Source organism: Diospyros lotus, chromosome 1 (genome assembly GCF_014633365.1).
Source record: "Diospyros lotus cultivar Yz01 chromosome 1, ASM1463336v1, whole genome shotgun sequence".
Classification (NCBI taxonomy): domain Eukaryota; kingdom Viridiplantae; phylum Streptophyta; class Magnoliopsida; order Ericales; family Ebenaceae; genus Diospyros; species Diospyros lotus.
The window spans coordinates 29,885,983-29,901,788 of NC_068338.1; the positions used below are offsets into that span (position 1 = coordinate 29,885,983).

The 15,806-nt window shown below is 33.3% G+C and overlaps 2 protein-coding genes across 2 annotated transcripts; both read left to right on the top strand.

Annotated features, from left to right (window-relative positions):
* The first annotated feature begins 1,406 nt into the window (after positions 1-1,406).
* Positions 1,407-3,468, top strand: LOC127793555 (dof zinc finger protein DOF2.1-like). Its single transcript, XM_052324635.1, has 2 exons — positions 1,407-1,619; positions 2,399-3,468. Exons 1-2 carry the CDS (start codon positions 1,590-1,592, stop codon positions 3,236-3,238), a joined length of 870 nt encoding a protein of 289 aa, XP_052180595.1. The 5' UTR covers positions 1,407-1,589; the 3' UTR covers positions 3,239-3,468.
* Positions 3,469-13,042: 9,574 nt separating this feature from the next.
* Positions 13,043-15,771, top strand: LOC127806161 (tetraspanin-3). The gene is made up of 2 exons (XM_052343257.1): positions 13,043-13,684; positions 15,319-15,771. The coding sequence occupies exons 1-2, from the start codon at positions 13,172-13,174 to the stop codon at positions 15,661-15,663; spliced, it is 858 nt and encodes a 285-aa protein (XP_052199217.1). The 5' UTR covers positions 13,043-13,171; the 3' UTR covers positions 15,664-15,771.
* Positions 15,772-15,806: the final 35 nt, after the last annotated feature.

Consider the following 15,806-nt stretch of genomic DNA (forward strand, 5'->3'; position numbering starts at 1 on the left):
TTCAAAATTTTTATAGTGTTTATATAGTTAACATTATAAAAATTACTATATAGTTATTAACAAATTATTTGTTATAAATGTAAGTTAAATCCTCAAATAGACCAAATAGTATATATTATATATATTACATATATATGAATTCAAATATTAAATTATAAAATATTATAATTCAAAAATAAATTATAAAATACTATTTTCTTTATTTAAATTAAATTAAATAATTTTTTTAATCAAATCAAATTATAAAATTATGATTTAGTTGGGTTGAACTATGATTTTGTACAACTTTACAAAATCATATTCTTTCTACAACAACATATAAAATAACATATTCAGTTTTTATCTCACTAAATATATTTTCTTAAATTAAAAATATATTATACAAAATCATCTAAACCATAATGAACTCATTTTATAATTTTAAAAATTTTTGGCGAGCATAGTTTGTCTTGTTAATTATTTTAAAAAAATCATTTTGTAGTTTTGTTTCAATTTTTAAGTTATGAAATGAAAATCAAATTATAAATCATAATATATAATATTTATTTTTAATAAAAAATATATTCATAATATAATTATATTTCTTCTCTTTTATCATTCATACAAAACATAAAATTTTATGTATTTTGTAATTATCTTATCTATAAATAATTAAATATATTTCAATGCTATTTCTTTTTTTATATTATGTTGTTCACCAAACTTAAAATTTATATTTATTATAAATTTTATGTTTTAGTTTAAATTCATAAGCGACCAAGATATATCAATTCTTATTCTTAATAAATTATATTATAAGAAATCACATTTTAGGGCATATCAATCCCTAAAGTGTTATTTGTTACTAATATGTCATTATGAAATGGTGCTGTAAGTTATGATTTAGTTATTAATTTTTTGTTTTAAGCGATTGGGCCACTATGAGATATAATTTTTTTGAGTATTTTTAATTATTTAAATTAATATTTTGATTTATTTATATATTATGAATATAATTATATCATTTTTTTGTAGTCGTAAAATGATTTAAGAGTTGCTCTTTTAAGTGGGAATGAAAAATCATATTTTGAAAAAACAATAAATTATGGTGTAAAACTAAGAAACAGTTTTTCAGTCGGCGAGTATTTGGCGAGGGGACTAAAATACGACGGGAGAGAAGCAACGGCGGGGTCCACGAATAGTTGGAAATCTCACGCGTCAGGGACCCACTACTGAAAAAGAAATTGGCAGCATAATCGAGTCCGTTGGCAGAGGCTGTGAACTGATGATGATGATGATGAAGATGATGATCTTCATATCATCAAAACTCTAAAATCTTGCTGTTCGATTGCTTTCTCTGCGTGCAACCTACCCTACCCCCCTCCTCTCCTCTCCCCACTGTAATCATCACGCTTCCCCCCGCCCCCACCCCCCTCCTCTCTCTCCTGGCTTCTCTTTTATTTATTAGAGGGAGCCTGGAGCTTCATTTTACTTAACTTTGCATGGTTCCACTCTCTCTCTCTCTCTCTCTCTCCATCATCTTTGAGATCTCTCTCTCTCTCTCTCTCTCTCTGTGAACAGGAAGAGCCATTCATTGTGCTTGTGCATGGATGGATGCTTCAAGTGCACAACATCGCCAGGTAATTAATTATGATCAGACTGTCACACACACATATATGTATATGAATACATCTTTTGTTATCTTTTATGTTTAGGGTGACTTGTTCTGGGTTGTTAATTAGCAAGGTTTCTGAAAGATGCCATCTTTTCCCCCATCTTGAAGGGTCTGCCACTTTGGTGGTTTAGAGAAAGAGCTGAAAGAAAGTGAGAAAGGGAGACCATCTTTGAGTTTTCTTTGTCGTTAATTAGCCCAAATAATTAATTTATGGGGCGGACTTGTTGAAGGAATCATGAGGGTTTTAATTTTGGGGCAAATTGCATCAATTCCCTTTATGAGAATTTCAAACCAGTGGAGCATTAATTGCTGTGCCTTTTTGTTTTGTCTGGATTTTGAATTTGATGGGTCTAGCTAGCTTGATGAATGCATGAAAAAGCCCTTTAATTTTGAAAAAGTAGCCTCTTTCTCGTGCTAAATCACCTCCCTTTAATTTGTTTCTCAAAGAGAAATGATGGTAAAGTCAAGCAAGCATGAAATTGTTTTCCTGATCCCAAATCTTCATTCCACTTGTGCTTTTCAAGCTTAAATTTTGTTCTCCAGCAACTTCACTTTCTGTGCACTGGCAAGCTTGTAAGGCTAGCTCAATGATAATTTTCTCTCAAAGCAAATAATATTAATTTGCTTCTGATCAAATTGAGCAGACCCATCAAAACTTTTCAAACGATCTTGCTTGATTGAAGGTGATACTCATGGCAGACAGAAAGTTGATGATTTGATGAAATTTTTTTGTGATCTGATCAGGAAATGGCTAGCCAAACCCTAGAAAGCATGTTGGTGGGGGCAAAAGCACAGCAGGAGAAGAAGCCAAGGCCACAGCCAGAACAAGCACTGAAATGCCCTCGATGCGAATCCACCAACACTAAGTTCTGCTACTACAACAACTACAGTCTCTCACAGCCGAGGTACTTCTGCAAATCTTGCAGAAGGTACTGGACTAAAGGCGGAACCCTAAGAAATGTTCCCGTCGGCGGAGGCTGCCGGAAGAATAAGAGATCGTCATCTTCATCATCAGCAAAGCGGAGCCAAGATCAAGCACTAATCACACCCAATCCAAGCCCTCTTTCCAATCTCCCAAGCCTGGGCTACGATTCAAGCGACCTCAGCCTCGCATTCGCCAGGCTCCAGAAGCAGCAAACTGGGCAGCTAGGGTTTGACGAGCATGATCTTTCAATCCTCGGAAACCCTAATTTGAACCCTTCTTCTGCAGCTCCCAATTCCTTCATTGATGCACTGAGAAGTGGCTTTCTTGAGACCCCAAATGGGTTCCAAAGCTTGTACTATGGGAACATGGGGAATGTGGCCAACGGGGGAATCGGTGAAGAACTGGCAATGGCAGCGCCGTTTGAAGATATGAGCGGCGGTGCGGCGACGACGACGGCGGTGGCGGTGACGACGGTGAAGCAAGAGATGTGCAGCGGCAGGGAGGGAGAGAATAATAACAAGGTCTTGTGGGGATTTCCATGGCAGCTTGGTGGAGATGGAAACATGGTGGATCATATTAACCATGATTCAGGAAGAGAGAGCTGGAATAATGGGATCGCTTCATCTTGGCATGGACTTCTCAACAGCCCCCTCATGTAGATGCCAGAAAACAAATTAGAAAACTCTCCGTGTTTGCCAAAAGGATAGAGCTTTTTTTTTTTTTCTTAATTTCTTGTCTTTTAATTATCAGAGACTCTCAAATCTTAACTTAATCCCTTTTTTGGGCTTGTTTGAAGGGAGTTTGATTCAACTGAATCATCTCTATTTCTTTCCCTTTTGTCTCTTCACTGATTGATAATTAAACTAATGAAATGCCATACTTAATTCTCCATTGTTGCATCCAACATTGATTTCACCGAAAATTTGAACTAGAATTAACGGTTCATTTAGGCCTGAACTTTAAATAAAATTTGAATCACTCTTTATAGACAACAACCCCCCCCCAAGAAAAAAAAAAAACTGACAAAATTAATTATCTTTTTCTTGCTTGGTACCAGCTGGGTTTATACAAACATATGAAAAAAAAGAAAAAGTTGTGGGTTTTGAATAGTTAAATGTATAAGAAATAGGTTCATGTATAATTATAGTTGTATAATATATTTTCCCCATCTTATAGAATGTCTTACATGAGAGAAATGGGATTAATTGGGAGGTATATTAATTCTCTTCTTCCCAGGCATTAGAATTTCAGTGAAGCATGAGCACCAATTTCGGAATAGATTACCTCTCTGAGGCAGACCAAATCCAACATAAGATTTCGGCGTGAGAATTTGGTCAGTTTAGTTTAAGTTTGTTTGTTCAGAGAATTTGAATATATATTATATCTGTTTCTGTGGGTGCATGACAGTGAGCTGCTGCTTTTTGACAAATTGCAGCATTGCTGATGATGGATTAATGGCAACGTTTCTGGCTTGAAGAAATCCTAGGGTCCGCCTACCTAGCTCATTCAATAATCCACATTAAAATATGAGTAATTTTTTATTTTTTTTTGGGCCACCCTCTATGAATATAAAATTAAATATTATTGGGGGGTGACTGCCAGATTAATTAAATAATCTCATTTTCTTTCTCTATTAAAAATTATATAGTGTTCCAACTTGGCCTTGGACTGCACCACTAACCAATAACGTCCACTTCAAGGTTGGTACTGTTTTAATTTTAACCTCCCAAGAAGCCTTGATTTGTGTTTTTCTAATATAAATATATTTTAGTTAATAATTATATGAATGACAAGATTATATAATCATTAAAGCATTCATATTACAATTCATGAATAAATCAATAAATTGAATAAAAACCTGTATGCAATTAACAAGACTTGTAGGAATTTTTAAGCTTTTTATAGGGTCTCTTTCTTTGCCAAGCTATAATTTAGGAAGAATTAAGGTTATCCCATTGCACAATACTCTTTACTTTGTGTTGCTTGGAAGAGGGATGTATTATGTATAATGGTATGATTTTCTTTAAAACTAAAAAGAATAATATTTTATAAGGCAATTATAATTACCACCAAATTTGATATATATATATATATGGTATAAAATGTCAAATAATGAAGTACCAACAAGTGTAAGATATGGCGCATATAGTCAAGAGGGGGATGACAAGATCGATTAATGCTTAATTATATAAAAAAAATAAAATTGCAAATGAGATTAATTATGTATAAAATTTAATTATGATTATTTGATTATGCGAGAAAAAGACTAATAGAGATCGGTATAGTTATATGGGGACTTGCTTATGTTTTGGGCTATTCGATATTATTATTCTGGATCTAATTAATTATAATTTTACAGTTTATTAAAGAAACTAATAAAAACTCTGGCATCTTTATGAAAGCTATATAGGTTTAATATAAATTTATATAGATTTTACAAAAGCATAAGATTATATATAGATATAAATAAATGGAATACTATATAATTCATATAATTTATTTCACATGTGACATGAATGCTTGGTATATTATTGTAATAAAGAGACTGCTTTTATAATTGCAACATTTGACCTTTTTAATCATAAAAAATTAATTTTACTATTTGGCAGCCAAGGTTAGGCACAAACAAGTCCATGAATCCCTCTGTTGTATCTTAATTACTAATGAAAATGATAGTCCAAGTTACAACTAGTCCTATCAGCCTCTATTCTACTCTTAAAAAAATGTATAGTCAAATGGAAAGCTTCTTGTAATTTTAAAAGGAAAATAAAAAAATTTCAAATATGCTTGAAGCAGTGATTCATCTTTATTTAATTTGTAGTAGTCACAAGGTAAATTTTATTATACCCATTAGTATATGGACATTTTTTGTATTTTTTATGTACTTCCAAACCAAAATGAGAATAAATATTATAGTGTACATAGAAATATCAAATAAGGCAGTCTACATTATGGGCCAGACCCATCAAAGGGGTGATGATGGTGGGGTGGGGAAGCCCATTTGGCATGTCCAAGTAATATGCCATTTTTAATTTAAACGAATCAATTTATACTAAATTGGACACCAAGCTTGAGCTATACCCAACAGTGTACTTCAATCAAGTTCGAGTTCAAGTTTAGAAATTGACTTGTTGAGCCAAATCTGAGCTCAGTGAAGCTCACCTCGGCTCGGCTTAGTTCAATTGTAACCCTATATCCAACTAACATACCATTTCCAAAGGGATCTATTTTACTCAAGATTTGGGTAAATTAAGATTACCCTTAAATTAAGATGCCATTTTTCCTATATAATTCTCATTATACTAAAGAGGCACAAAAATGCTATTTATGTAACATTACCACTGGCCAAAGGAGAATGACGTGTTTACAGTATAATTTTAATGCACCATAATTAATAATACAACAGAGAGACTTTTATAATTTTAATCATTTATTTATAAATTATAATAAGAATTTATCTTTTCTGCAAGAAGAATAAGAAGAAAAGTACATGATTTGGATTTTAAGGATATAGGGCCCATGGGCCAAGCACCAGGCAGGCCGTGCTGGGTTACACACACCGGCCCTTGGCAAGCCCGCTGCTTTATTTTATTTTTTTATAACAAAATAAAAATAAAAAATTACTATTTAAAATTTTAAATTTAGAAAAATTATAATAATTTACTGAGACAATTCTAAGTATAAAATATTAAATAATACATTAAATCATTTTTATTATCTCAAAATATCAGAAAAATTAGTTATAAAGTACATGCAACCTTATATAATTTACAAAAATATAAGCAATACACTGAAATAAATAATTTATACCAAATTAAACCTCCATATAGTTTTATCATTTGAAAAATGAAGAGTTACAATTACACATTAAAAAATATTTATTTAATTTTATTTATCGGGCTTAGGCCTGTGGCGTGCCGGGCTGTGTGCCCTGGGCCCAGCCCAAGGCCCGGACCTTAGAATTCAGTTTCCTTGTATATATTAATTCAATCTTATTACCTGTAGCATCCTCCTTTAAATGTTATCATATTATGGGTATCTTCTAATTTTATCAGAGCCGTTTGTACAACGCTTGCAAGCCGACTCTTGGGGCCCACTTGAGATCAACTTTCAGCTTCCTTTATTTTTATTAAAAAAAATAAGAATTCAACGTATTGTTTTGTTAATTTTTAGAATTTTAAAATTAAAAGATGAAAATTTTGTTGGGTATAAAAGATCAATTTGAAAGTAAACAGTAAGTTGCACATAGCTACCTTAACCCGATTATTGGAAAGAGGGACATAATTAGAATTGGGTTCCAGTTGCTGATGTGGGAAGGGATTGGATGGTATTATATGGTGTAGAAGTAGAGATAAACAAAGCTCAACAGAGGGATTAAGTAAATAAAACAAACTTAGTGATACTTAATTTGAATGAGATTAAATATTTTGGCTGAATGAAATGAAGTGAAATCCCATTGGGGTTTAGGGTTTTGAATTTACAAAAAGAGTTTTGAGTGATAAATGTATGTGGGTTATTCTTACCAAGAAAGAATGCATCGTTAGATCAGACTGCCTCTGCTTCTGGCTTTCTTCTTTCCTTTGTCTCCTCTCTCTCTCTCTCTCTCACTCACTCTATTTACTTTCTGACTGATTGAAGGAGGCAAGTTGCACAGGCAGGCAGGCAGGCAGGGTGGCGAGATTCTTATGGACATCTCAATTTGGATAAGGTGCCGGCCACCTTCTCCGATTTTCAACGTGGTCGGTTTGTCGCGCCGTCCGAAGCCCCTCTGCTCTTTCCGCAAATCGAGGGGGACCCGGCATACATCGCGACACTTGGAAGTCTCCCACCGTTAACCATCGTTATTAATTTTTTTTTATTTTTTTTCAGTTAATAATTTTTGTGTTATTTTAATTATATTTTTAAATTTAATTTTAAATCATCTTAATCCATATATTTTAATATTTTTTTTAATGATAGCTCGAACTGTTTATTATTTTAATTATACTTCTAGTATTTTCGAATTAATTTAATATTTATATTTTTATGTATAATAAAATAAATTAAATTAATTTAAAAATACAGATCTAATGATGTAATTAAAAAAATAAAAAATTTAAATTATCACAAAAAAAATTAAAATATGAGTTAAATTAATTTAAAATATAAATTTAAAAATATAATTAAAATAATAAAAAATAAATATAAAAATATAAATTTAACGAAATAAAATAACACCAATATAAATTATAATTTACATCGATCGAAATAGAAGAGCTAGGGCTTTCCCATTTCGTTATGGGCGGGGCAGGGGTAGGGGCAGGGGCAGGGTGCAATGCGATAATGAAAGGGACCTGAGAGTGCGAAAACTGCGGAAAGTACCACCACCACCACCACTACCACCGTACCCATGCATCTGGACGGGTAGTGTGGTGATGGTCCGAGGATCCGGTTTTATGTATGTATGTATGTATGTATGATGGCATTGGGTTGGAGACACGTTCTCTGCCATCATCTCTCCACGTGGCACGTGCTTCTCTCCCATCAAGTTAGGATCGTGATGATGCCATTCAAATATCTCCCCATTCCCCATAATTCAACGCCTTATACTTACTTTTACAGGTATATGTATTTTATATAATACAAAAAATAAATTATATACATATATAAGATATGTATTATATAATACCTCACTTTTTACATTATTATTTATATATATTTTATATATTATATATCACACTCTTTATACCATACAAGATATTGATATCTTACTTTTAGAGTACAAGTCAAGTGATTCAGTCATGATAAATTGAAATTCACACTAATAGATCGTTGATTCGATTTTTTATTCTGTACAATAAAATAAAATTTTTACTTACGTTTTATTTTTTTTTTATCAAAATTAAGGACACGAGCGATAAGTGATAACGCAAAAGCAATAATTCTAAAATACCGATATCTTTCATATATAAAATTAAATAAAAACTTGTACATATTTTTCTTGCCACCCAAGTAGGGAAATCTTGCCCCCAGACACCACTTACCCCAATTAAGCATATCCCAAAATTTGATACTAATGTTGTCTTTTTTCTAGAATCAATATCCAATTAATCTGGTAGAAAAAGAATATAATAGAATAAAATAAAATGAAGGTAAGGGTATATGTTGTTGAAAAATTTAGTATATTTATATGTCTAAATTAATAAATGGGTGAATGAAAATTTATTTTTGGAGCATATGTAATATAATATATAATTTATATTATTATAAAAATAAAAAAATACAAGAGATATATTATACATAAATTATGAGGTATATTATGCGTGTACTATACGCGCACTTTACAAGCACACTGTACACATGTCGGCAATCTGATTTCAACACTTTATAGTTACTATTTGATTAATATAATATAAAATATATAATTTTATATTATACTTTCAAAAGAAGCAGCTCTCCTCGAAAGCCTTTTTTTTTTTTCTTTTTCTTCTTTCACTCTTTTTCTTTTTTTTTTCAATAAATAAAGGGTTACTTCATTAAAAAATAAAAAAAATTCACGACAAAATTATTTTTTAAAAATTTTCATACTTTTTTTATTTTAATAGTGTTTCAGTTTATTATTAGGCTCTTAAGTTTGTGCTAACTTCTCAATTTGTAAATCGTTGTAATATGGTAAATAGACGTCAATTAGCCTTTAGCAATTTCGGTGAGACAACGAATTTGTTTTAAGAGAACTGTATGTTACATAGGTCTCGATTTTACTATCGCTTTATATATTATTGTGCTTTTATTTTTTCTTGCATAATATTATATTATTTTAATATTTATGTTCTGCTAGTTTAAATACATTATTATAAATATAATTATTGTTTGGCTAACAATATAATTATTTTATTGTGGTTGGATAACAATCTTAAAACAGATTCCTCACGGATAAATTTCATTTCAATAAATTGTTACTCTTGTGAATTCTGCTAGAACCTCTAATAATGTGGCGTAAGGATCTATTCCTGCAGCCTAGATGCCTGTTGTAATGTTTACAGGACATGGCGAAATGACTAATAAATTCAACGGGTTGAATTTCAAGAGATGGTAGCGAAAGATGTTATTTTACCTCATTACTTTGAATCTTGCAATATTCTTGACTGATGATGCTCTTACTTTAAAATAGGGTGAAACAGATATGCCAGTGTCAATGCAATTGAGGCATGGATACATTCACATTTCTTATACATAAATTATGTTTTAAATGGTCTACATGATTCATTGTATAATATATACATTACAATGAAAACTACCAATGAGCTATGAAAATTTTTAGACCGAAAATACAAATTTAAGGATGTTATAACTAAGAAGTTCATAGTTAGGGGATTCCTCGATTTCAAAATGGTGGATTCCAAGACTGTGGTCAATCAAGTGCAAGAGTTTCAAATAATCTTACATGAAATTCATGCATGAGGGTGATCCCAAGTGAATATTTTCAAGTGGCTACTACTATTGAGAAACTGTCTCTTGGTTGGAAGGATTTCAAGAATTACCTTAAGCACAAGTGAAATGAGATGAACTTTGAAGAATTGATCGTTAGATTTCGAATTGAAGAAGATAACAAAGGGTCAAAAAAGAAAAGTTTCAATCATGTTGTTGCTAAAGTGGATGTATTAAAGCATAGGCAAAGCTCCAAATATAAGAAAAACAAGCCTAAACTGGGACCTAAATGAGAAGTCTCCAAAAAACAGTTCCAGGGGAAATGTTTTAACTGTGGTAAAATGGGTCACAAATACATGGAGTACAGGCTTTCGTAAAGGAAGACCAGGGCCCATAAGGCATATATGGTGGATACTATGATTACAGACATGTCCAATATAAACCTATCAGCCATGATATTTGAGGTGAACTTGGCTAGGTCTAACCCGAAGAAATAGTGGATTAACACTTGTGCCATAAGGCATGTGTGTGTGCTCAAACAGGGATTTGTTCACCACCTTAGAGCCACTTGATTGGGAGAATGTATTCATGGGTAATTATGCTTCTTATGAGATTAATGGAAAGGGGAAGGTGTTGTTAAAGATGATATCTGGAAAATAATTGACTTTGAATAATGTGTTGTATGTGTCGGATATCCGTAAGAACCTAGTGTCCAGGTCGCTGTTGAACAAGCATGGATTTTGTATGGTATTCGAGTCAAATAAAGTTATTTTATCAAAATATGAAATGTATGTTAGGAAAGCTTATGTATCAGATGGGCTATTTAAGCTCAATGTAATGATCATTATGAATAAAATAAATAAGCATTTGTTTTACTTGCTTGACTCTTCCAATTTATGGCATGGTAAATTAGGTCATGTTAATTATGATACATTACATAGATTAATTAACTTGGATCATATACCCTATTTCCATATTGATTCAAAACACAAGACTTATATAGAAACAAAATTTACGAGATTATCTTTTCAAATAATTGAAAGAAATACTGAATCTCTTGATTTAATTATAGTAATGAGTGTGATCTAAAACTCGTACAAACAAGAGGTGACAATAAGTATTTTATTACTTTTGTCGATGATAGCACGAAATATTGTTATGTGTATTTGCTTAAAAACAAAGATGAAATTTTAGAGAAATTTATTCTCTGTAAGAATGAAGTTGAAAATCAACTTAACAAGAAAATAAAGGCATTGAGAAGTGATTGAGATGGCGAGTATGAAACACCAATTGGTGAATTCTGTGCACAACATTGAATTGTACATGAAGTCACAACACTTTATTCATCTTAATCAAACGATGTTGAACGTAAAAATTGCACATTGAAATACATGATGAATGCAATATTAATAAGTTATAGATTACCTCAGAACATGTGGGGTGAAGCTATTTTATCAAGCAATTATCTTTTAAATAAGATATCCTAGAAGAAAGAAGAAAAGAATCCTTATGAACTCTGGAAATGTAGGAGATCATCCTACAAATACTTAAGAATGTGGGAGAGTCTAGTAAAAGTTATTATTCTAATACTAAAAAAAATGAAAATAGGTCCTAAAAAAGTGAATTGTATTTTTATTGGGTATGCACATAACAGTAATGCTTATCGATTCCTTGTGTATGAGTATAAAAATCTAGATATACATAAGAATACTATAATGGAATCGAGAAATGCATCATTCTTTGAAGATGTATTTCCTTGTAACTCTAAGGAGGGTTCAAGTTCATTTAAACGAACATATGATACTATGAATGAAGAGAGTGATGATTCAGAACATGAACAACAACTTCAAAATGAACCTAGACGGAGCAAAAAAACAAGAGTAGACAAATCTTTTGCCCCAAATTTTCTAACTTACTTGTTATAAAAAGAACCACAAAATTATGAAAAAACTATAAGTTCTTCAGATGGAATTTTGTGGAAAGAATCAATTAAAAGTGAAGTTAATTATATTTTACAGAATCATACTTGGGAGCTAGTAGATCTACCATCTGGGTTTAAATCTTTAGGGTCCAAGTGAATCTTTAAAAGGAAAATGAAAACGAATGACTCTATTAATAAGTATAAGACTAGATTTGTTATCAAAGGTTATAGGCAACGTGAAGGCCTATATTACTTTGATACATATTTTTCTATAACGAAAATAATTTCCATTCGGATGATACTTGCAATTGTAACTCTATGAAATTTAGAAGTATATCAAATGGATGTGAAAATAATTTTCTTAAATGGAGATTTGAATGAATAAATTTATATGAAACAACTCGAAGGTTTTGTAGTTCCAAGACAAGAAAAGAAAGTCTATAAATTAGTAAAATCATTGTATGGCTTAAAATAAATATCTAAATAATGGCATGAAAATTTTGATAATACAATAATAACCAATGAATTTAAAATAAATAAGCATGACATGTGTGTATATATTAATGACACAATGAATGACTATGTCATTTTGTGTCTTTATGCAGATGATATACTCAATCGATAAAGTGACAAATCTATTTTAAAAATTTGTGTGTTACACATATCTCAATTTTATTATCCCTTTATATATTGTTGTGATTTTATTTTTTTGACGTAATATTGTACTATTTTAATATTTTTATATTAATAGTTTAAATACAATATTATAAATATAATTATTGTTTAATTAATAATATAACTATTTTATTATGATTGAATAACATATGTATTATGTAATGATTTGTTTGTTGAACTAAGTTAAGCTACATAATAATATTGTCTTATTATTCATGTCACATAAATAAATGTAATTTTAGTATTTACTTAAGAAGCCAATCCACTTACTAGTTAACAAATTTTGAATTAACTTAGGAAACTAGAAAGAATAGTCTTATTTAGCCTATTCAATTTAAAAGGAAAAAAAAAAAAGAAATGGAGGGTATTTTCGTCATTTAAGGAGCCACGCGTCGTCCACCTTTCGTCCTCCTCTAGTCCACTTCGTTTCCCCTTCTTTTATTTATTTATATAACGTCTGCATCTAAGTAAGTACCCCCAACTGACATAGCTTCAAAGCTCGCCAACTACCGCTGCTCCCAACAACCAAGAACTCGAAGAAAGAAACCCTGAAGAAGAAGAAGAAGAAGAAGAAGAAGAAAACGAAGCCATGAGAGCCAGCAACCAGCTGATCGGCTTTCTCAACTTCCTGACGTTCCTGCTCTCAATCCCCATCCTGGGCGGCGGCATCTGGCTCAGCACCCGCGCCAACAACACCGACTGCCTCAAGTTCCTGCAGTGGCCCCTCATCATCATCGGCGCCGCCATCATGGTCATCTCGCTCGCCGGCATCGCTGGCTCCTGCTACGGCAACACCTTCCTCATGTACCTCTACCTCTGGGTCATGTTCTTCGTCATCGCCACCCTCATCGGCTTCATCATCTTCGCCTTCGCGGTCACCGACAAGGGCTCCGGCCACCACGTCCCGAACCGGGTCTACCTCGAATACCGCCTCGGGGACTACTCCGGCTGGCTGGAGGAGCGCGTCGCCAGCCAGAGCTACTGGGCCAAGATCAGCTCCTGTATTAGGGACTCCAAGGAGTGCGCCAAGATGGGCCGCCAATTCGGCGGCGCGCCGGAGACCGCCGATCTCTTCTACCTCCGCAAACTCAGCCCTATTCAGGTAATAATTTTCATTTTATCTAAAATTATATTATGACATTACTTACATACATGAAAAGTGAATCTCACAATAATATTTTTTGAGATCCATATAACAGTATTGACTGTAGCTAGCTAGCTAGCTAGCTAGGTAAGTAATAGTTCATACGCACCTTAATGAAAAAAAATTAAATTAAATTTATATCTAAGCTCGTTAGAAAGCAATTTTAACCCAAACCCAATCTGATGGTGACATTCAAGATAGGAATCTCTTTTATCTTTTGCTCGGTAGGATGGATAGGAACATTTCGTTTTCACTTCTCGTAGTTTCTTCTTGGAGTTGGGAGTGATTGATCTATAAAGAGTTTATTTTATTTTATTTTCCGGATTGAATGCACGGTCCGTGATAAGTGGACTACAGTCCCTCCTCCCCCTCCCCTCTTCACGCCTTAATTTATTTATTTAATGAGGGAAAATATATAGTAATAGGAATATACGGTTGGATGCCTTTAATTTGATTTGATTATTCATAAAATATTATTATTATTTTATATTCAGACGTTGTACTACGTTCTGGGTGTTCTTTTGTTTGTCATTATACATTTGAGAAGTTGAAGAATTTGTTTTATATATATATATATATATCTAATTATTATTATTTGATTAGAGTGGGTGAAAACGACGGCGTTTCTCTTTTTCCCCCCAAAACACCGCCTCTGGGGAGCAACAACATCCTGCAGCTCCTCTTTGGCAGGATTTTCTTTCCCTGATTCCAACTGGGTAAGCCCGGGAAAGCTTTTTGAATGGAATAGTACATCCGAATCCGACTTTCGCTTGGGTTTTCGTTTCTTTGTTCGTTCGTTCGTTTGTTTGCCGGAAAAGAAAGCGAGAGGAATATTGGAGAAGCTTTCTGAATCTTTTTTACTCTTTTAACTGTTTCTGCGGCAACTCTTTGCCAGGCTTTTTTTTTTTTTTTCCTTTCTTTTTCCTCATCCCTTTCTTTTTCATGCAAAGACCAAACAAAATACTACTACTTTATTTCTTTATCCTCCTCTCTCTCTCTCTCTCTCAATTTTCTCAGATACCAAACGGATACTATTTGCTTTACCGGGCAGGCAGAGGCAGGCCTTGTTTCCCTTAGGGCCCGGCCCATGTTCCATTACTCCTCTATTTACTCCTCCGATCAGATCTTGACCATTTAAATAATCAGCACAAAAGATGGGCAGCTTTATCAGTTTTCAACCATTCCCATCATTTAACGCATGAATAGAATAATTGAACCTTTAAAGTGCTTCAACAGTTTCGATGATTATTTATATATGATTCATCAAAGACGAAATCATTTAACCAGCCCCACAAGCCAAATAATTAATTGTTGATAAGCGAAATCTGATTAATTGTCGTAGAAGACAGCTCTCGGTTTGAACAGAGAGGCAGCCGTTGTCAATCCAATCACACACATCTTCATTGATGATCTGGCTACCTGCCCATGTCTTTTTCTAGGATAAAATAAAAAGCCCCTTAGATATTTCCTTCCTAGCATTATAAGCTTTTTGGGTTCTGTCACAATCCCATTAGTCCTCTTGTGTTAGCCATTTTTTAATCTCAACTTTTAAAATATCTTTTAAGACGATTCTTTTGGTGTGATCCGTGCAGTCTGGATGCTGCAAGCCGCCCACGGAATGTGGGTACGTGTACGCGAACGAGACGTTCTGGACCCAGGGAGGGGGCCTGACGGGTACCAACCCCGACTGCGCAAGGTGGAGCAACGACCAGCAGCAGCTATGCTACGACTGCGATTCGTGCAAGGCCGGGGTGCTGGGCAGCCTCAAGAAGAGCTGGAGGAGGGTGTCGGTGATCAACATCGTGGTGTTGATCATACTTGTGATCCTCTACGTGGTGGCTTGCGCGGCGTTCCGGCACAACCGCCAGAACGACAACCATGAAGCCTACGGGGAGACCCGGATGGAGAAGTCCCGGCCCAGTAGGTTGCAATTCTAAGGGAAGAGAATTTGATTGCCTTAATTTTACATTTTACTTTCGAAGGGTTGGTTTGCATGTTTATGTTCCATTTCACAATAGATAGCGTGAAGCCATATATTATTTTCATGACGTTGGATTCTTGTTCTTTGTCTTTACATATG